The sequence below is a fragment of the Neovison vison genome, chromosome 1 (assembly GCF_020171115.1).
Source record: "Neovison vison isolate M4711 chromosome 1, ASM_NN_V1, whole genome shotgun sequence".
NCBI lineage: Eukaryota > Metazoa > Chordata > Mammalia > Carnivora > Mustelidae > Neogale > Neogale vison.
Genome location: NC_058091.1, coordinates 72,870,506 through 72,893,192, shown reverse-complemented (window position 1 = coordinate 72,893,192; position 22,687 = coordinate 72,870,506). Strand labels below are relative to the sequence as shown.

At 35.7% G+C, this 22,687-nt stretch overlaps 1 protein-coding gene across 10 annotated transcripts in view; it reads right to left on the bottom strand.

The window, feature by feature from the left end:
- The window catches only part of PTPRK (protein tyrosine phosphatase receptor type K), a 586,903-nt gene that overhangs the window by 101,589 nt on the left and 462,627 nt on the right, over nt 1-22,687 (bottom strand). For all 10 annotated transcript variants that reach the window (XM_044249247.1, XM_044249183.1, XM_044249202.1 and 7 more), the window contains exons 9-11: nt 17,424-17,533; nt 16,052-16,253; nt 11,759-11,864 (exon numbers count right to left, since the gene is read on the bottom strand). In XM_044249247.1, coding sequence (XP_044105182.1) covers nt 11,759-11,864; nt 16,052-16,253; nt 17,424-17,533 — 418 coding nt within the window. The remainder of the gene's footprint in view (nt 1-11,758; nt 11,865-16,051; nt 16,254-17,423; nt 17,534-22,687) is intronic.

Here is a 22,687-nt window from a genome sequence, read left to right as displayed (position 1 = left end):
AATATTATTCTTTCCTTGTAGTATGTTCTTCGGGCAAATTTTTCTTAGGCAATATACACCTGAGAAAGTTGGCATTATTCATATATTTTGTATGTTTTTAATGAATTTAAAATCCCTGAAAACTAAGAAAGAATGCATTGTCGTTGCTTATGTAAATTGAATAGAAATAAGCCGTATGGAGGGTTGTCTCTAGGCAAATGTGCTCATTCTATTTAGGGACAACAGTCACTGAATGACTCTCCAGAAGGGATAGAATCTTTTCTTAATGAACTTCTATAAAGAGAAAGAAGAGGGAGAGAGACAGAGTAGAGAGACAGACGGACATACCAAAAGAGAGACACAGAGAGAAAAACTGAATTTGCATTTATGATAATTAAAAATAAAATTTTATATTGGTTTAGAATCTGGTCTAAAATTCTAACTTAGCATAAACTCTTTTATACCTACAAACAGAAAACCTTCAGAGGTTAAAAGAAATAAGTTTTATAAAGTTTTTCTTTTCTTCTCTAATATTTCAAGTTCCCATTTTCCATTAAAATATTGCTAAGAACTTGGTGGTTTGCTATCTGTTGCCTTTCCTGTAGAAATAGAACAGAAATTGTATTAATGTCAGAAATCTAGCTTTGGGCAAGCAACTAAGGCAGAAGGCTGTGTTATCTGAAATCATGTCTAGTCCACTGTTCTGTGTACTTTGGATGAGTTGGGTCCTGAAGCTCCTAGGAATACTACTGACAGGATACAGGCTCTCTGAGGGGTCCAAGGAACAGACACCTGTCAATTTTAAAATGAAATCGGAGCGCATGGGTAGCTCAGTTGATTGGGCCTCCGACTCTTGGGTTGTGAGACTGATCCCCACATCAGGCTCCACACTGGGTAAGGAGTCTGCTTGAAGATTCCCTCCCTTTGCCCCTCCCTCCGCTCATGCTTTCTCTCGCCCTCTTTCTCTAGCTTGCTAAAAATAAATAAATAAATCTTAAAAAAATAAAATAGAATACAGGAAATACATAAGCATAGCCCTTGCAGAGAAAGAGGAGTCACAGTTGACATATGCTGTGTTAAGCAAACGTAATTTTTTTTTCTGTTTATTTTCAACTTAGAATCTATATTTGTATATTACACAACTGCATATCCTGTGGATACATATTCTTCAGTAGACAGACGTACATATGCACACTCCCCAAACAAGCCTAACTTCGTATTCTTGCCCTACTGGGCAATAATGATAATTGCTCATACTTGTTAATCATTTCACCTAATCCCTAAAAATAAATTTCTCATCCATTATCCCATATCTCTAGAAAAATCCAGAAAACCTAGTAAATAGTCTTAACTAATTCTGTCACATAGTTGACAAAAGTTGTACATTCCAAATTAAAGAATTTCACCTAGGCCCTTCAACGGATGAGTGGATAAGGAAGATGTGGTCCATATACACTATGGAGTATTATGCCTCCATCAGAAAGGACGAATATCCAACTTTTGTAGCAACATGGACGGGACTGGAAGAGATTATGCTGAGTGAAATCAGTCAAGCAGAGAGAGTCAATTATCATATGGTTTCACTCATTTGTGGAGCATAACCAATAGCATGGAGGACAAGGGGCGTTAGAGAGGAGTAGGGAATTTGGGTAAATTGGAAGGGGAGGTGAACCATGAGAGACTATGGACTCTGAAAAACAGTCTGAGGGGTTTGAAGTGGCAGGGGGGTGGGAGGTTGGGGTACCAGGTGGTGGGTATTATAGAGGGCACAGCTTGCATGGAGCACTGGGTGTGGTGAAAAAATAATGAATACTGTTTTTCTGAAAATAAATAAATTGGGGAAAAAAAAAAAAAAAAAAGAATTTCACCTAAGACAGCTCGTCTCTCTGCATCTATTAGGACCAAAGCAAACTGATGATGCTGGAGAGGATTAAAAGAAGAAACAGTGCAATCTGGTCTTGAGGAAAGAGCTCACTGAATTTGACATGAAACCCCAAACTAAAAATGATAAAATTCATTTTTTTTAAAGAAATTTTCTTCCCTTCATGGATTAATCTGTGGGAGCAGGCTGTTGTCCAGTCACACACTTCCACTTTTTTAAAAAGTCTGTTTTCACCTTCTACTTTCTTATTTATCAATACAAATTAACTAAAGGACAGAAAATAAGGAATGAGAAATCAAATTAGAAGTGATTTGACTGATTACATGAAATGGGCCAATGCTTTTTCATCCTTGTGGTTGTCTAATTACTGAACGGTATTTAACTCTAGCTGGATCTAAATATTGTTTGAGCTTAGTACTTTAGCAATTTAAAATATCCCAAAGCCACCTAAATAGTTGCATTCACTCTGCCCATATTTTGTATTTAATTAAAGTTTTAAAATATTTCTTTTTTTAAAAAAGATTTTATTTATTTATTTTTCAGAGAGAAAGAGACAGAGAGAGCACAAACAGGCAGAGTGGCAGGCAGAGGCAGAGAGAGAAGCAAGCTCCCTACTGAGAAAGAAGCCCGATGTGGGACTGGATCCCAGAACCCTGGGATCATGACCTGAGCCGAAGGCAGCAGCTTAATGGACTGAGCCACCCAGGCATCCCTAAAATATTTCTATGATTAAGTTAAAATCAGTATACTGGCATCATGAATCTTCACTTGATGCTGAAAATATGATTTCTTTATGTTCAAAAACTAAAAATGATTTCACTTTATTATATTTTAATTTGATTAGACATTGGTATATAGTTTTTTGGGAGGCCAAATGATGACTTCTCATCATACAATTTTCCTTCAGTTGTAAGACTAAAAAAAATAAGGGGATTTTTCCATTAGTTCAAAAAGTGATTATATGATACATGTAGTAGACAGCCTGCTTGGTTTCATGTTTAAAATTGTTGAAGCTGAAATCAAAATTACCTACAACTGCCTAATATATATTTTTTAACCCGTTAGTAAATAAAACCTCTGAGAATCTGGTCTTAGTTTTAGGTTGTGCAACTTCTTAGTGATAGCAAATTATGAATTATACAATTGTATACTTTCATTTCATATCTAAAATCTCTCCTTAAATCTTTAGGAGAAATTTCCTATCTCCAGTGTTTTGCTATTTTTCTTATGAGTAGACTTCCTGAGATCGCACAGCCACCATAGCTCATATGGACCTAATGCAAACATTTTCAGGATCCACAGAGTAAAGGCTTAAATATATTGGTGACCATCATATTCCCTGTGCTTCATCTCTTAACTCCTTAAACACACAAGCCATTTCCCTCAGGGCTTCCTTATTTCCGTAAGAGGAAGGATCAGTTTCTGAATCAATAAAGCTCAAAATCCTGGCATTAACTTTAATAAATTCTATTTTAACCATGTTCTACCTCCCTTGTAATATGCCATTTCTTTTCATTCCCACTGCTTCCACCATTAGGGGGATATATTACAACTTTACGTCCACATTTACTAAAACTAAACTTTACGTTTAGTTTTCTTGCCCTCATTTTTTTTCTTCATGTTCTCCGGGGACCCATCCATCCATCCATCTGTCCGTCCGTCCATCCATCCATCCATCCATCCTTCCATCCATCCAACCATCCATTCATCCAAACTTCTATCCATCTATTTACCCATCCACCCATCACACCATCTATTCAGTCTCTAAATGCCATGAACTGTTCATGAAGAATGCAAAAGAACCATTTTTCAAAATGCTCATACTTTCCTAAACCACCACTTTGAGTATTAACCACTCTTCTCTAACTTTTTACTTTGTCAAAACTATGTGGAGCCCTCCTACTGTCAAAAATCTATACTTTTTGCACTAGGGTTAATATCTTACCACATCTCTTACCTTATCCCTCCACCCTTTGTCTCACTACCTCCTGTTGTATATCCTTCATTTCAAACTTGAATGACGATTGTTACTAAACACACCAAACATCCTGCTGAAGAGATTCTAGCTTTTCTACTTCTGCTATAAAACCACTTCTCTGATTAGTTCATTTAGTGTTACTCTGTCTTCTAAAGCCAGTGGAGGTTATTCTAAAGGTGGAGGTAGGTATCAGGGATGAAACTGGAGTACAAGATAGAGTCAATTGGGATGCTTTTTCAATTTAGTCCTCAATCCACCCACAAATTATAATGATACAGATGCACTGAGGAGACTATCAGAGGTATTTCTCAGGAATTGTGGGTTTGAAAAAGGCCTCAAACCACTGTCTTATAATATTTATTGTGCTTATCACTGATATGCTACATTAAAAATACTACCTGGTAATTAGCTAAAGATAGTGGCTATCCTATTTTCAAGTCAAGTGCTTATTTATTGATTCACAGATGTCTATTCAGTGCCATTCTATGCTAACCTGAAAGTGCTGAGGTTAAGGCAATGAACACAGTAATAAAAGTCTCTGCTCTCATGAAGTTTACATTCTAGTAGGAAGTACAAATAAATGAATTTAAGATAAGCACTCGAAAGAAAACTAAAGCAGGATAAGGGAAATAAGGAATAACAGGATTGAACATGTCTATTTAATATTACCCACCCATCAAAAAATGAAATCTTACCATTGCAATCACATGGATGCAACAACTACAGGGTATTCTGCTAAGTGAATGAAATAAGTCAATCAGAGAAAGACAATTATCATATGATTTCACTCATAGGTAGAATTTAAGAAACAATACAGATGAACATGGGAAAGGCTGGGAAAAATAAAAGAAGATGAAATCAGATAGGGAGACAAACTGTAAGAGACTCTGAACCATAGAAAACACACTGAGGGTTGCTGGAGGGAAGGGGGCAGAAGGATAGGGTAACTGGGTGATGGGCATAAAGGAGGCCAAGCGATGTCATGAGCACTGGGTGTTATATACAACTGATGAATCACTAAACTCTGCCTCTGAAACCAGTAATACACTATATGTTACTTAATTGATTTTAATTAAAAATTTTAAAAAAGGGCTGGAGAGAATATTTAATAGAAAGTTAAGACTCTTCTCATTTTCTGTTAGTAAAAAACATCTACCTACTGCGGTTCTGTAGAATAAATTAAGAGATTTTACTTGGACCATATAGCTTGTATATAAGGATAAAAAGAAGGCAAAATAGGCCAAAAAGATGATTTCTGTCTTAGTTTAAATTTCAAAGCATTTTTATCTGGAATTCAAATAAGTTCGATGTCATAGCAGCAGTTAAAAATATCAGGTGCAACTATCTGATCTCTTTAAATTCCTGAGATGAAAAAGGATATTCTGCAAATGGAAGAGGGTGGTAGTTCTAATGTTTCAGGTTGTGTATCTGTGAACTGACCGGGGGAGGGGGGCAACTCTAACATACAGTGCTTGAACTCCAACTAATACAGATACAGATATAAATGTTCATCTGTATTTCTGTTAAACTATCACTGGGCATCAGACAATTTCTTGACCTAATACAACTGTAGAAGAAATAGTGTTTTTTTAAAAAGTTTTTATTTAAATTAAAGTTAGTTAACATACAGTGTAATATTAGTTTCAGGTATACAATATGGTGATTCAACACTTCCATACAGTCCCTGGTGCTCATCACAAGTGTCCTCCTTAAGCTTTATCACCCATTTCACCCATCTCCCTACCCTCCTCTCTGGTGACCATCAGTTTGTTTTCTATGGTCAAGAGTCTGTTTCTCAGTTTCTCTCTCTTTTTATTCCCTTTGTTCATTTGTTTTGTATCTTAAATTCCACATATGAGTGAAATCATATGGTATTTGACATTCTCTGACTGACTTAATTTTTACAAAATATTTTATTTATTTGAGAGAGAGAGTGAACACAAGCGCAGGGAGGGGCAGAGGAAAAAGCTGAATAGAAGCCTGGACTTGATCCCAGGATTCTAAGATCATGACCTGAGCCAAAGGCAGATGCATAACCAACTGAGCCACCCAGGTGCCCCATCTGACTAACTCATTTTGCTTAGCATAATATTCTCTAGCTTCATCCATGCTGTTGCAAATGGCAAGGTTTCATTTGCTTTTATGGCTGAGTAATAGTCCGTGTGTGTGTGTGTGGTGTATATACATACATACATATCACATCTTCTTCATCCATTCACTAGTCGATAGACAGTTGGGTTGTTTCCATAATTTGACCATTATAGATAATGCTGCTATAAAAATCAGGGTGTATGTATCCCTCTGAATTAGTATTTTTGTATTCATTGGGTAAATACTTAGTAGTGCAATTGCTGGGTTGTAGGTAGTTCTATTTTTAACTTTTTGAGCAAACTCCATACTGTTTTCCAGAGTGGCTGCAAAGAAATGGTGGTTTTGACTGCATTTCACGACTATCTACTAATTACCGAACTAAGAATACATTGAAAAATTGGGTTCTACCTACAAAATAAACATTTAGTCACCCTAGAACAGGTAGCTTCCTGGCAGTTTAAAATAGATAAAGCTTATATTTAGAAAATGCTGCAGTTAAATACACATTTATTTGTTACACCTTATAATAAACTGAGTTCACCTTTGAGGGGCTCTTCCCTGTATTTTTGCAATATGCTGCTGCTGTGTTCATTATTTGAAAACACAGCTACATCGGGTCAATCTTTTAATAAGTGGGACATTCTACACACTATAATTTATAATTATATCTACTCAGGCTAGAATTTGAATCCATCTATGAAAAATGGAAAATGTTTTTTAAAAAAGGGAAAATAAATTATGCATTCTAGGGAACTGGTTCTAAATGTGGGTGATATTCATGCTGAACCATACTAATGACTGTCGAGTGATGCCAGTTTTAGAGATAGATCTTAAAAAGTCGGTAAGGAGAGTCAAAGGTCTAGGTAAGTCAGACAGCAACTTTCAGCCTTTAGAATAATTATATATTCAAAAATTAATTTTGTAAAAAAACCCTCACACTTGCCAGAATTGTACTGCACATGTTTATATTAGCGTGTAGTCATGTTAAGACCAGTCTTAAAGGAGAACCGAAGAATACAGCGGTCGGTGATACTGAGAAATGCATTTTTTGCTCTGTGTACATCATGATGCCTTAGAATGAAATACAAAAAATATGTAACATGTATTATAATTTCTAATATCCAAAGAACTCATTCCAAAGAGAGCATGCCTTCTTTTTGGTTCTAGACAGCAATCCAATACAACAAATAAAAATATTTGTTATTACTTAATAACCTCAAAAAAAACCCCCCAAAAACCCTTGAATTGTTAGAAGACTTTTTGCTTTGCTACCACTTCTCAAAAATTGCGACCATTTCTCACCTTAAGTCTCCATTCCCTTCAGTTTCTCATTGAGCTTTATCTCTCCTACTTGTGTAAAACTTTGTGGAAGAGTCACAGCCTCGTGTATTTCCACTGCTTCTGTCTTAATGTGGCCCAACAGCACCTCGTGTTGGGACTGGTTTCAGTCTGGTTTACTCCCAGTTCATTCTCTACGTTTCTGTCAGAGTGATCTTTCCAGGAACATAAAATTGCTCATAATAGTCTCCGATTTCAGTCGCTCTGTGGCCACCTTCAGTTGTTGGACGGGCACTAAACAGCCTCTCCCTCTGGCCCTTGCTTATTTCTCCAACCTCTCTTCTCCCACATGCCCACCCCTCTCAATGATCTGAGCTGCCTGCAGTTCTGGAGTGCACCACGCTGTCACATATCCAACCATTTGCTTTGCAATTATTGGGGAGGATTATTGTGTCTTCTCTTCTCAGCAACCACCTCCTTCTTTTCAAAGTGACCCTTGGCTGAGCTCATTCTTACGTCTCCTTTAAAACTCAGCTCTAGTACCACCTTTTCTAACTGCTGTCATTTCACTTCTCATACTGCATTGTTGTCATTCATTGATTTCTGAGCCTGCAGTTAACAGTTGAGGGCACATATTAAACCACCTTATGTGGATTTCTGTCCCAAGTATCCAGTTCGGTCCCTGGTGCATATTGAATGTCACTGGAATCAATACATTTATAGTAACTATCGGTAACTTTGGCTTTCTTGATAACACTATTGAACTCAGTGTACAGACTCTCTGTAACAAGGTGCTATGATAAGAGGCTTCAGGAACTGGAGTTTGTTTAATATTAGGAAGACCAGAGCAGAATGATTTAGGTATTTCCACTGACCTTGGGACAAATGGATCTTAGGGTGCAGTCTGGCAGAGGCTATGAATATGGTGCAGTAGGATCTCAGGAGGTTTAACTAGGTGGTAAATAGGTTTAGCTTTTATGGGGAGGAGAGAAGACGGGCCGCATACGGAGTGGAATGGCAACAAGCATTAGCAGATAAGAGATTCTAATACGCTGACATAAATATGAATCTGGCTGAAAAATAAAATAGCTTCAAGAATCTGAAGAAGTGATGGGAAACAAATCAAAGACTGGAAGTATCAGACATAAATAACAGTGCTATGAAAACTGATTACTTTAATTTGGGTCCTCATTTTCAAAGAAGTTAGAGCACTGGACAAGATAAGCCTCAAGATAAGGCTCCAGTTAATGGCAGCATATCAAAGGAAGGAATGTGATCAGAGGAAAGGAGACAGGACTATGTCCTGGGAAGATTAAAAAAATAAAGGAAGCAGGGCTCATCTGAGGCCACATTGGTCAACAAGACAAGTCTAGTCCTGCTACCTGGTCCCCATCTACGGGTACTCCCAGATAGCTGAGCAAGTCATTGTAAAATACAGATGGACAAGATGGGATTAGAATATTAGTTGGGAGGCAGATTTTTTTTTCCCAGTTAGTAACATTCTTTTAAAATAGCTGTTTATACATAATTTAATTATTTCTTCCTATAGTATTCCTGGTTGTAAATTAATTTTTGAACCCTAATCTCCTACTATGTAAAATTTGGGAGTTCTCAGCCATGGGAATCAATTCCAGGGAAGGTGCAATGTCTTCCCAACAAATACAAAGAAGTACATTTCTGTGTCGGAGAAAGAGGATATAGAATTACTATTTTTTTTCCAATTTATTTATTTTCAGAAAAACAGTATTCATTATTTTTTCACCATACCCAGTGCTCCATGCAAGCCGTGACCTCTATAATACCCACCACCTGGTACCCCAACCTCCCACCCCCCCGCCACTGCAAACCCCTCAGATTGTTTTTCAGAGTCCATAGTCTCCCATGGTTCACCTCCCCTTCCAATTTACCCAAAAGCACATACCCTCCCCAATGTCCATAACCCTACCCCCCTTTTCCCAGACCCCCTCCCCCCAGCAACCCACAGTTTGTTTCGTGAGATTAAGAGTCACTTATGGTTTGTCTCCCTCCCTATCCCATCTTGTTTCATGGATTCCTCTCCTACCCACTTAAGCCCCCATGTTGCATCACCACTTCCTCATATCAGGGAGATCATATGATAGTTGTCTTTCTCTGCTTGACTTATTTTGCTAAGCATGATACGCTCTAGTTCCATCGATGTTGTTGCAAATGGCAAGATTTCGTTTCTTTTGATGGCTGCATAGTATTCCATTGTGTATATATACCACATCTTCTTTATCCATTCATCTGTTGATGGACAGCTAGGTTCTTTCCATAGTTTGGCTATTGTGGACATTGCTGCTATAAACATTTGGGTGCATGTGCCCCTTTGCATCACTGCATTTGTATCTTTAGGATAAATACCCAGTAGTGCAATTGCTGGGTCATAGGGTAGCTCTATTTTCAACTTTTTGAGGAACCTCCATGCTGTTTTCCAGAGTGGTTGCACCAGCTTGCATTCCCACCAACAGTGTAGGAGGGTTCCCCTTTCTCCGCATCCTCACCAGCATCTGTCATTTCCTGACTTATTGATTTTAGCCATAGAATTACTATTTTTAAAAAAGATTTATTTATTTGTTTATTTGACAGAGAGAGAGAGAGAGAGCGCACAAGTAGGCAGAGGAGCAGGCAGAGGAAGATGGAGAAGCTCCATATTCTGGATGTACTCAGAAGCTCTGAGTATGGAGCCTGATGTGGGGCTCGATCTCGGGGCCCTGGGATCATGACTTGAGCCGAAGTCAGATGCTTAACTGAGCCACCTAGGGACCCCAAGGATATAGGATTATTAAGGATGATTTTTGTATAACCAGTAGTTAAGACTATATGAATTTTTGGAAATTAGAAATTTTCTAATAAGAAAATGTAAGGGAAGTAAAAGAAAGATTTTTGATTTCAAAACATGTTACTGATAACACATTCATTAATTCAACAAAGTTCCTCAACACCAATTATGAGCAAAGGATTTACAAGGCTACAGACTCCTTTGATTGTCCATGACAAATCTGAGCACAGGCTATGTTCTGTTGTGATCATTTTGTCTTTAATTTACAAAATTTAGCACAGTGCCAGGCATGTGATACATAGTTAATGTCTGTGTAATAAAATGATTAAATGAATAAAGAGCTAGTGAAAGTTACGTTGTGCAGCATTCTACATTGTGTATGCAATTTACACTAAGTAAAGCTGAATTCACTCAAATATCTAAGTCTTCCAAGAGAAATGCAAGTACCTGGTAGCTCATTCAAAGAGCAGTAGCAGAACTTACACATAGTAAGTAAATTTTATCACACGTAGGAACATGTGAATGACCCTGATTACTTGTCAATAGAAAAAGATGCTGAATGGAGGCATTTTCTCTTTCTCCTCTGGATCAGCAATCAGACTCACTCACAGATCACTGATTCATGAATAGCACTATATATGTACTTTTCATTTTCAAGGAGCCCGTGCTTCATAAGTGTTTATATTACAAGTGTATTCAGTTGTCTCTTGTTCTCCAGCATGGTTTTCCCAAGATTTTAAGTCAGACAGAACAGATAGGAGTTTTCTTTATGGACTCAGGTTCTTTTAATAATTTTTTTATTATAAATTTTTTTAAATGGGAAAAGGTCTTCCTTTCCTATGATATAGGACTGTTTGAATGGTTCAAAAATTCTCAGAGGGTTAAAAGTATTTATTTTATACACAGAACAAAGATTAATTTTCTCAATGAATGTGTAAACAACTTGAGATGAATCAATTCTGAAATAACTGCCCTGATTTCTGTGCCTCGATTTACTTCTCAAGGGAAGTATAAAAATAAAAGTATCCTCCAAATTTACAAGCTTCACGTGGACACTTGCTTAAGTTTTGGACATTTATCTAATTACAAATGTGAAAAATTAAAAATCATTGGAATAATTCAAATCACTTCTAGAAAACAACATGGCTCATAATCTGTAAGATGAGGGTAATATGGGAGATTTTAATATTGAAAGGAAATAGCAAATTGAATTTTAATATTTACTATGGAATTCCTGAGAAGCAACAATTTAGGAATTAAAAGGTCACATAAGCTGCATTCATTATAACTAATCTCCTTCTATTTCCTCAAAGCTTCCTATTTTTCAAGCATTCATAAATTATTATAACAGATTTAATGCATTGGATAGGAGTTATTTTCCCCTTTTATTTCTAACAAATACCTTCAAAGCTCATATCCCATGGATATCGACAGAGAAGTGGCATGAAATGGAACTAGAGAAAAATAAAAATCAAAGAGCAATGCTCTTAAATCAGAGTACAGAGAATGGTTCAGATCATGAATAATCTCAAAAACCCCTTCAAACCTCACTCTTAAAAGTCTATCTTCAGGCTTTGTCCAAATGAAAAATAAACAAAACCAAAACAAAACCAAAATAAAGTCTTTCTGACAGCTATCTTCAAGTGAACATCTCTTAGAAATGAACCACTATATCGACTGTTAAGCAACTGTGAGAAGACATCTCTTCTACTGCTATTTTTCCCTATTACTAGAACTTTCCACCTCTTACCTGATTGGTGCCCCTTTGGCCTGTGCAGGTCTCAACAATACAGTTATTGTGGTGGCCGTTTCATTGAGAGAGGCATCAACTCCTTCATAGTCAGGTAAAGTTGGAGCTGGTAAGTGATTAATGAGAGAAGAAAAAAGTTTCTGTCAAGTAACAGAATTATATCACAGTTCAGGATGAATGAATGATCTGGAATGGGGGAAACCACTTTCATGTTAAATTTCTAAAATGTACTTCTGTCTGTAGAATAACATTATTAATGGATGTTAACACTGGGAATGTAAAGCAGCAGAAAATATGAAGCCATGATTTTTTGTTGAATTTCAAATTGTCATCTGGCAACTTGGACACACACACACGCTAAACATTTTTTGAAGGTGCTTTGGCTTCTGGTTTCCTGAGACCCTGAAACCAGCATAGACAGGCTGGGAGGTGAATAGCGTTGACTCTGGGGAGTCCTGGTTATGGATATGCACAGGGATAAGTGGAGGCAGAGAGGGTAGGAAGCAAGCCCGAGGCTCCGTAGTGAGGCAGTGCTGGGTACCATGTAAAGGTTGTAGAATATGTTAGGTCCTGCTGCTGTTCCCTGCCCCCCCCGGCCCCCCCTTAGGAAATAAAAATTAAAATTAAAGCGGAGACTCCAATTTTAATTTGAAATGTAATCACAGCTGCAGATATTTTTGATAACGGGGCCTATCAACTTATTTTTACAGATGTGAACTTTTCTAATACTGATTTGTAAACATTCCCTAGGTTATTTACCTTAAACCTTTCTCAGAGCTGTTAAAAAATCCCATTTGTTACTCGTTTTTAAATTTTGTTTCTATTGAGGCAGAAAAATATTTAATTATATAGGATTTTATTGATAATTTCCTATTTCTTCTATTGCTTTTATATGAGAAGGTCCTTCTGCAACAAAGTTAAGATAATTACCCCTTTTTTTTCCCACTTTGCAAGAAAAATGCTTAACTCTTTAACTGGCTCTTGTACAAAGTTAAGAAAAATAACTAGAAATGTACTGAGGAAGTGTGGTAAAGGGGAATGGGAACTGTAGTATTTATTTTGCATCAACTAGTACATAAGTTGCCAGATTCCTAAAAAGTAGAAACTTATAAATTTTCAAAATATTTGATAATGGTTGCAGTCAGGGGGAGGGCTCCCTAATCTTGAATTGGGTGCAAAAGTAACCTCAAATGGCTTTTGGTTATTTCCATGTAGAAAGATCTTGCAGGGAGGACATAACCAGTGAAATGTGTCTATTACCAGAGAAACTGGGAACAGATGGCATCTAATATAAATTTCAAAGTATTTCATTCACTCATTGGACATTTATTGAATATATACAATGTGTCAAATTTTTGAAAGTGTTGTGAGTATAAAGACAAAGCATGGTCTCCGGCATTTAGAGAATTAAAAGTAGAGATTCACATTTTATCAAGAGTGAAAAAATGTTTTCTTTTAAAATATTTATTTATTTATTTATCTGAGAAAGAGAGAGACACAAACAGACAGACAGACAGAGAGTATAGGCAGGGGGGAGGAGTAGGTGGAGAGGGAAAAGCAGACTCTACACTGAGTAGGGAGCCCAATCCCAGGAATCTGAGATCATAACCCAAGCAGAAGGCAAACGCCCAACCGACAGAGCCTTCAGGTGCCAAGAGTGAGAATCTTAAACAAACAACAAAAAAAATTATAGTCAAATTTTAGGTGACTTAAAGAGGAGTCAGTTCATTTGCTAAAACAGTGGTTCTCAAACTAGTGAGATCAGAAGCCCATGAAGGCTTCTTAAACCCCAGATTGCTGCCTTTCCCCCTTGAGTTTCTAATTCATTAGGCCCAGCAAGGAGTCTGATACTGTGCATTTTTTTTTTTTAAAGATTTTATTTATTTATTTGTCAGAGAGAGAGGGAGAGAGAGCAAGCACAGGCAGAGGCAGAGGGAGAAGCAGGCTCCCTGCCGAGCAAGGAGCCTGATGTGGGACTCGATCCCAGGATGCTGGGATCATGACCTGAGCCGAAGGCAGCTGCTTAACCAACTGAGCCACCCAGGCGTCCCTGATACTGTGCATTTTTAGAAAATTTTCAGGTGATGTTGACTCTTTTGGAGTGTGAACCACACTTAGGAGAACCACTAGTCTAAACCAGGGCTGGGAGTAAGAAAAATGGAACAGAGAAAACTGCAGGGTTTAGACAATGCTTGAGCTGAGTATTAAAAGGACAGTAAAAATGCATGGGGACAGGAATGTCTCAAATAAAATGCAGGAGATGGGAAACAGAATATTTGAAGACATGATCCCATGAAAGAGGACTTTGTGTTATGACAGCTACAAGCCATCTGCTAGGCTTGGAACTTTGGGTTCATGGGTAGGAGTGGTAGATGGAAGGAACTATAAAATTAAGGGGCACAAATGCTAATTATACATGCATGTTTGGGCTTTATCCTACTAAATACAACATATTAGACTGAAAAAATTTAGGAAATAAATATATGTTGTACAAAGATTGATAGAAAAATACACCGAAGCAAGGTAAGTCTGAAGGCAAGGATAGTGCTTGGAAAGATTATTTCAATGATCTGTTTAAAATATGGTCCAGATGGAAAGGAAGAAACAGTGACATCCGAAAGATAAATTATCTGAAGAGTTATTTAGGAAGCTGAATCAACAGATATTAAGTATGTAAAATATGTATATACATGTAGATTATATATATAATATGTGTATTAAAATACACACACATACCATGCCTCCAATAACTTGATTTCACTTTTATTTAAATTGTTTTCAAAATGCTGAGGGATATAATTTCTGTACTTGAGGGATAAATAACAATAAATTACCTTAAAATTTCAAGTGATGCTGAGAACCACACTAACCATAAATTTTATTAGCCTTAGCCTGATTACTACATGTTCTGAGGGTACAGTGATTGCAATCAAGCTTTTGAAGTTCAAATCAAGTACCCATGTATATAGGTTGATTCAAGTAAAACTGCAGTTAAATAATTCAAAGAAAATGTTAGATGGGTGTTCTGGTCTTTAATTATACATTCTTTATTCAATAAAAAACACCATTTCTAAACCATAATAAAATACGGTTCTTGACAATGCCCATTGTTCAATGTTCTCAGTTTTACAAGTTCATGTAATTTTGTAACTGTCTCTACTGAAGGATCTTATTCAAATACAGCACTACGGCTTATTCTAGAGGGCGGGAAACATGTTTCACTGTACAATGCTATCATCACCAGGTCATATTTTCTAGTGATTCAATAAGTATTTTAAATGGGTGATTTAGAATTATTCCATTAGGAAGTGAACTGGCAATTTTAATATATCACTATTTTCTAACATCATGGATGATATTTTAAAATCCTTTTTTTAAAAGAATAAGATAAATAGCTCATATTAGAATAGCTAATATTTTCATGATAAAAATTTTAAGGCTTTATATTCAAAATGTTTCCAAATAGAAATATTACATTTATAAATATATATTTATGTTAATAATCTTAAATAACTAAGATAAAACATTACATAAGTTAGAGTAGAATTAGGGCATATGACAATGCTAATTATTAGCCAAATTTAATCAGGTTTCACTGATGACTTGACTGAAGGAGAAATCATATCTATAAATAACCTATCAATTACAAACTGAAATTGTGAGCATAAAATAATGTGAAATTTAACTATATTTGTTTATCAGCTTAAGTTCTCTTGTACCTTACCATTCTGAAATTTAGATGAATTTATGTGAGATTTCTAAGAGAAAGAATTACTCATGTTGCTTAAAAATATCAGAACGCCAGGGAAAATAGAAAAGAGAGAAAAATGTGTATGTGGCACTCTAACAGTGGATCAAAGATCTGCCATCATTCTTTTGATAAAATCTGCTTCCAATAGTTCTGATACCATAATAATTATCAACTCCTCAAAGGCATAATCAGTCTGCTCGCATTCATAATGAACTTTTAATACTTCTAATTAAGATAAAATGACATTTTTAAAAGGACCCCTGTCAATTAAAAGTGACTGAGATGTTTTTGAGTTTGGGCATACCACCAATTGTTATGTGTATTCACATAATTCTTTGTTTCAAATTTTTATTTAAATTCTAGTTTGTGAACAGTGTCATATTGGTTTCAGGAGTAGTATTTACATAATTCTTTAACAAACTTCAATCAGGAATAGCTAGCTATATTAAAGATTTAATAAGTGAGATGACTATTTTGAGTACATATTCTCCAGGACACATTATTACAAACCAATCCTGTTTGCACTTTATTCTTTTGCATACCTGAGATGTTTGTGGTCACATTGATGGCTGTGGCTGGCCCAAAGCCTTTGACAGTGCTGGCTCTTATCAAGAACTGGTAGGTGGTTCCAGGATGCAGATGCATAAAGACATGGTGTGTGCTGTTCCATAAATTTGATACAGTCTGGGGAGGTCCAGCCACTGGGACTGCAGGATCAAATGATCTTATGCTGCTGTAGCTGACCTGTTTTAAAGAAAAATATTTGCTATTATACATCCAACAGAAGTCATGATATAATCTAAATAAACCTCCTTTAAATAAAGGAGTATTCAAGGGTATCTCTGTGGAGTGAATCACATTTTTCTTAAGCTTCATTTCCTTCTTATTTGGATATGGTTATTTCACAGTCATTCTATATCTAATGTCTGTCCATCTATCCATCCAACCATTCATCCAGCCAGCCAGCCATAGATATACCTAGAGGTAATATATCTGACTGACCAATATGCATCTATTTTCTTTCATCAAAAGATATATTTTTTTAAAATATTATGGTTACACACACATCCACAATCTTACGGTCATATATGTTAATGTACAGGAAACACAGAAAGTGTTCAACAAATGTTTGCTGTGAGTCATATCATCCCACGCTTTGAGTTACATAACAGATTTCATGTAAATAGCACTGTTGCTATAAATAGCACATATTTATAAATAGCACATAAATATAAATATAAATAGCCCTGTGCTATCGCAGTGCCATAGCACTATAGCAGGTGTGCTAATGCAGTCACAGTTTGTAAGACTGCCCTGGTGTTTCCCATTCCCATGCTCCACTCTGTAGCCACTAGAAATTTAAACATTTTATGCTCTAAACAACACTGTCTATACAGGAACAGAACTACACATTTGTGTAATTATAATGATCTTTTTTTTCTTTTAGCTTCTCCTCTTTAAGAATAAGATAATGATTTATAATCAAAATTGAGATGAAGCTCTGGAATAGTCAGGTTTATAATATATTTTGCTGTTTTGGTAGGAATCCTTTATTCTGAAACAACTGATATTCAGTGGCTTCCCCTGATTACAGCATAAAATATGAGTATATTACTTTTACAAAAATTCATTCTTTATAACCATCAGTAAGTCTCTTCAAAAAGGCCTATCCTGCTTCCCTGAAACAACTACAAAAACATACATTTACTTTAAGAATTAGAAAATTCTGGGTGCCATCCAATATTTGTTTTGAAACTCAATTTTGGGATCAAGGAATTTGTAAAGTAAAACAGCGCAGTACTAAAAATGACTTTGATCCCCTAAGCCCCACTTACTTATTTTTCATTATTTCTCTTTTTCCTTTTACTTTCCCTTCAACATATATTTCAATTAACTTCCTTATTCTCCAAATACCTCATATTGAGTGATGACCCCATTTGGATCCAGTGGTTCTTTCCAGTTCAAGAAGATCTTATTTTCAAAGGATGTTCCTTGAAGAGAATTGACTGGTACAGGGCCAGGCACTACAAATATATACAATTTGGGTTACAACGATCCTTACATCAGAAACAGAAAAGGTAAATACTGTGTTATATAAGCCAAATTAAAAATAAAAATAGTGTCCTTAAAAAGAAAATAAGCTATGTGACCAGTTCTCTGAGTTTAACAAACAGGAATTTAAAGTAATCTATAAGCTTCTAATGCAGACAACTCCAAAGTTATTTTTATTCAAAAGAATATTCTATCACCTTAGGGAGCTGAATAAATTGTATAGTCTAGTTTTCTCTGTTGTATACCTCTAATAACATGAAGATCTCATTTGTAATTTGTTTCAAGAATAGAGCTATAGTCCCTGAAAGATATTCTGAAGATTATGATAAGCCCCTAAAGTGTCTCCATAAACAAATTTCATTAAATAATGAATTATAATAATTAATACTCCTCGGACTCAAAATCCAAATCATAGAGTACTGAATTGAAATGCCCACTAATAGTCAATCTGACTCTATTGCTACTCTTATTAAATTTCTATAATGTGAAAAAGACAACACTGATTATTACAACTTAAAAAAAACCTTCAAGACGAATAGGTTCAAATATTATTGCTTCAGTCTTTTAAATGAAATTCCCTTTTGTAAAGCTAAGGATCAAACCATTTTACAACATCAGACTTGTCTAGAACTCAACAATCAGCATAAATAGTTCTGAAGTGTCCGCAGGTATGACAAGAGTTGAGAAACCTTACCAGTCCTTATTTGCAAATGTCATATAACTGACAATACCCAGTGGCAGCAATGAACAATGTGTCAGTTTCTATTGACAAAATATAAAACATCAGATGCTTTTGCTCTTTGTTTTTATGTACTTTGTCTAAATATATAGTTGCTACTTATTCACAAAAATATCCAGTTTCTTGTTCTGATAATGTTTAAATATATATCCTGCTCATCTTTGCTTAAAATATGTGGTTTCTTTTGAAATATTGACCCAATATTGGGCAAGTACTGTTTTTAATTAATATTTTTCCTTAATCTAACGTTTCAGTGAACTTCACACATGGCATTATCTAGAAATATAGTTGCAGAGTATACAGCAATTTTGTAAGGATTGAAGTAAATTAAAAATCACTGGATCAAAGGAAATGCACTGCATCGTAGCTAGCAGCATCAAGAAATGCTGAATGATACGTCAAAACAGGAAGATTTATTTCAGACCACAAGGAGACGATGAATGATGCTATGACCTCTGGGACAACCAATGTAATTTGGAACATTAATAATAAATTCATAAAGAGAAAAACCATAAAGGAAAGAAACCCATAAACAGAAAAGATGCCAGCACTAAACTTCAGAAGTTAATTACATGCGTCTGTCTGCTGAGGGTTTAGGGAGCACTTAACCAAAGCCATCCACTTCCTGCAAGTCCCCGGTCCCCTGTATTGGCAGAGCCTAGACAGTTGATCAAGGCAAAGAGGCCATCACAGCCCCTGTGTGTACTCCGGGACATTTATGGAAGCTGCCATGGGCCTTTTTGGGTAACTAACAAGGGTGATAGGTGTTATGTCATTTGAGCAGAGTGAAAACAAGCTTATGATAGTAATTAAGGAAAAATATTTCTTCACCTTTCCATAACTTTCATAGATGGTGGCTGCTGAAGGAAGGAGAAGGCAAGACCCCAATTAGTGAGAAAATGTTTATTTGATGGTATTGTAATTATTATCTGTGTTCATTAACCACAATTTGGCCAACAAATATATAAAGTGGTGTGGATGTATTTCAAATTGTTTACAAATAAAGATAGTTATAAATTTTCATAATGGCACTGGAAGAGGGGCAGAATTAAAGAATATCTTTCCTAGAATTTATGTATTTCTCTGCTCTTCTTCTTCTTTTTAAAAGATTTATTTGACAGAGAGAGCGATCACAAGTAGGCAGAGAGGCAGGCAGAGAGAGAGTGGGAAGCAGGCTCCCTGCTGAGCAGAGAGCCAGACATGGAGCTTGATTCCAGGATCCTGAGATCATGACCTGAGCTGAAGGCAGAGGCTTAACCCACTGAGCCACCCAGGTGCCACTGACTTTTTTTTTCTTTCTTTTTTTTAAAGTTAGCTCTACACCCAGCATGGAGCCCATGGGGCGTGAACTCATGACCCTGATGTCAAGACCCAGAGATCAAGACCTGAGTTGAGATCAAGAGTTGAACACTTCACCTACTCTTTTTACATATATTCTACTTTGTCAATAAAATTCACTTAAAGTACCTACAGGTCATTATTTGTAAATGGGAAAAGTTTGTGGAAAAATTATGGCCAAGATAGAATCATGTTATGGATCTTGCACTAGGACTAGTACAGTGGACAAGAGAAAGAAGTACACTTAGGTGAACGACAAAACACACATAAACAGGTGGGGCGGGGAGTGGGCACAGATTAATTATATTTAATAATTCTCCAACTGTGAAGGAGGACAATATCTATATATAATGTCTCTATATACTTTTGATTTGTGTAAATACAACATGAAGTTACTAAGACCATCATCATGGCCATCTTCGTATTGCAGGGAATGTCACTTCACATTTCCACATCAACAACTTTTAATGGAAGTAGAATGCTGACTTTCATTCCCCTGCCTGCGATTTATTTGAGAGCTGTTTCAGCTATTTTGTGTGTGTGTGTGTGTGTGTGTGTGTGTGTGTATGTGTGTGTACAGGAAAGTCCTTTAAAATATAACTCTCAAAATGGGAGAGAGGAAAAATGAAATGTGGGTGGGGCAAGATTATATTAAATAAGCACTATAGACTTTAAAATATCATAAATGTACATTTAAAAATACCTTTGTATTAGCAAAAAATGTCCCCAAACCAGGGTTTTCTGCTGAGCTAACTTCATAATATTGATTTTTGTAAATGCTAGGATAAAAAATGAAAACAAAATCACATACGAAAAATTCTACCCATGCATTAAAAAATGTATGCAATAAATTAAATATAAATTCTACCTTAGGGTTCTGGTGGGAAATCATTTTAGCTTTGCTCTCATGATTTATGGATGTCCCTAGAATTCTTTTCATGAAATTATATTCTTTTATTAGATGGTTGATAATTTATTCTTTTTCTATGTATATAGGGCAGCAATAATTTAGTAAGACTGACTTAATTAGATCATCATAACCCATCGATCTTTGCAACAATAGATTATGATTTAGATATTCTGTCCCTCCTCTCAGGAACATTGAGTCATATCAAGTATTCTTTGTAGAAACTGGAGCTCGTGTGAGCAGATCTTAAGACGGAGTTACTTGGAGATATACAAAGTTTGTACTGCAGTCATTTAGTTTTTTTACATAAAACAAAGAAGAAGAAAAAAATTCTTACAGTAGAAAGAATTACTTTGTGACCATGCTATGAAGTAACATGCAACTCAGTATCATTACACCCAGTAAAAAAGTTCTTCAAAACATACCTTAAAATAAAACTAGAATAAGAAACAATATTGAAATTATGTATCATTAATTTGATCTTATAAAACTGTTTTTATATAAAATAGCACAGTCTTGAAGTTGATGGATTTAGGACATAATTTAAGATTTCAAAGCAATTTGCTTCCTGATTATTAATCTAGTTGTAGGTGCACACAAAAATACATTTAAAATTTTAATGAAATATTAAAAAGTTCCATGAGCCTGGCTGCATTCTTTGGTTTATGGGAAAGAAAGGCAAACTAAAAGCCATACCAAAGTATACCACCAAAATGAATTATATCATTAGAGAGTGATTGGCAGAAAAAGCACAAATGTAACTGAGTCTAAAATGATCAATTAAGGGGTGCCTGGGTGGCTTAGTTGGTTAAGCGTCTGCCTTCAGCTCAGCTCATGATCCCAGGGTCCTGGGATGGAGTACATTGGGCTCCCTGCTCTGTGGGAAGCCTGCTTCTCCCTCTCCCACTCCCCCTGCTTGTGTTCCCTCTCTCGCTTTGTCTCTGTCAAATAAATAAATAAAATCTTTTAAAAAAATTTAAAAAATAAAATGATTAAGAAATCAACTTTTTAAAATTTTAAGGGCAGGTAATAAAGTACATTCTTAATACTAAAAACATGGCTTACAAAAGGTCTAGAGTAATACAGACATTTTAGTATTTATCCCACTTTATGAACTGAAATAGAGAGTTTTCAGAGCTTTTGAATCTTAGACTTTCCATTTCTACCATCCATCTATGAAACAATTAGGCTAATTATTCTTTCATATATAATCATGTGTTGGGGTATGTTCTGTGTATGTGTGCTCTAATAAGAACAAGTTTTGTTGTTTGAAATATTATTAAGGCTTAGATTAGGTGCAAATGCAAACATGATAGTTGAGATAATCATGTTTGGTTACCTTATACATGACAAAATGCATTTATCATAAATAAGTCTTAGATTTATTCTTTGAAAATTTTAGGAATATGAAAATAACTCCATGCATAATTTTAGGACAATATTGTTTTCTTCAAAATCTGAGCTAAATGAGGCTGAAAAGCTCTCACTTCCTTTTATAACAACAAAAATAATAGAACAAACCTGGGTCATTTCTACTTTCCAAAGTGAGAGAGCTTGAAGTGATATGGAAAAACTTCTAGAAACTGTGGTATAATGACCTATCTTAAGGAAGTCTCATACTTGATAGTCATCCAAATTTGTATCTGTGCCTAAAGTTCAGAACTTAAGGGTAACTGAAAACACCTGGGTATGAAATACATCCTGTTTTCCAAAATCCAAACAAAAATGTGGCCCTAATGACAGGCTATTCAAGGAGAAATTCAGAAGGGGATGGAACCTGAGAGATCAACTTACTTAAACTTTCCATATAGAGATAAGAAATGGAAATCTAGAGGAGTAAACAAACAGATTGGGTAAGGTGACAGAATTATTGGTGCCAGGACAGAAAACTCAGGATTCCTGACTCCCAGAGTTCAGCTTTGCCTCCATTCACTAAATAGGTCATGTTTTATTTTTTTCCCTTCATGCTTCCTTTCATAATGGTAAATTTTGAAAACAAAATGTCTAATATTGAAATAATACATTATTGTTATTATCATAGTATCATCATTTGTACAACTTTTGGGTACAGGGCACATTTCTATTTAATCAAGAAATGTACTTATTCACACTAATGACAAACTATAATGCTAGAGCAGGTTT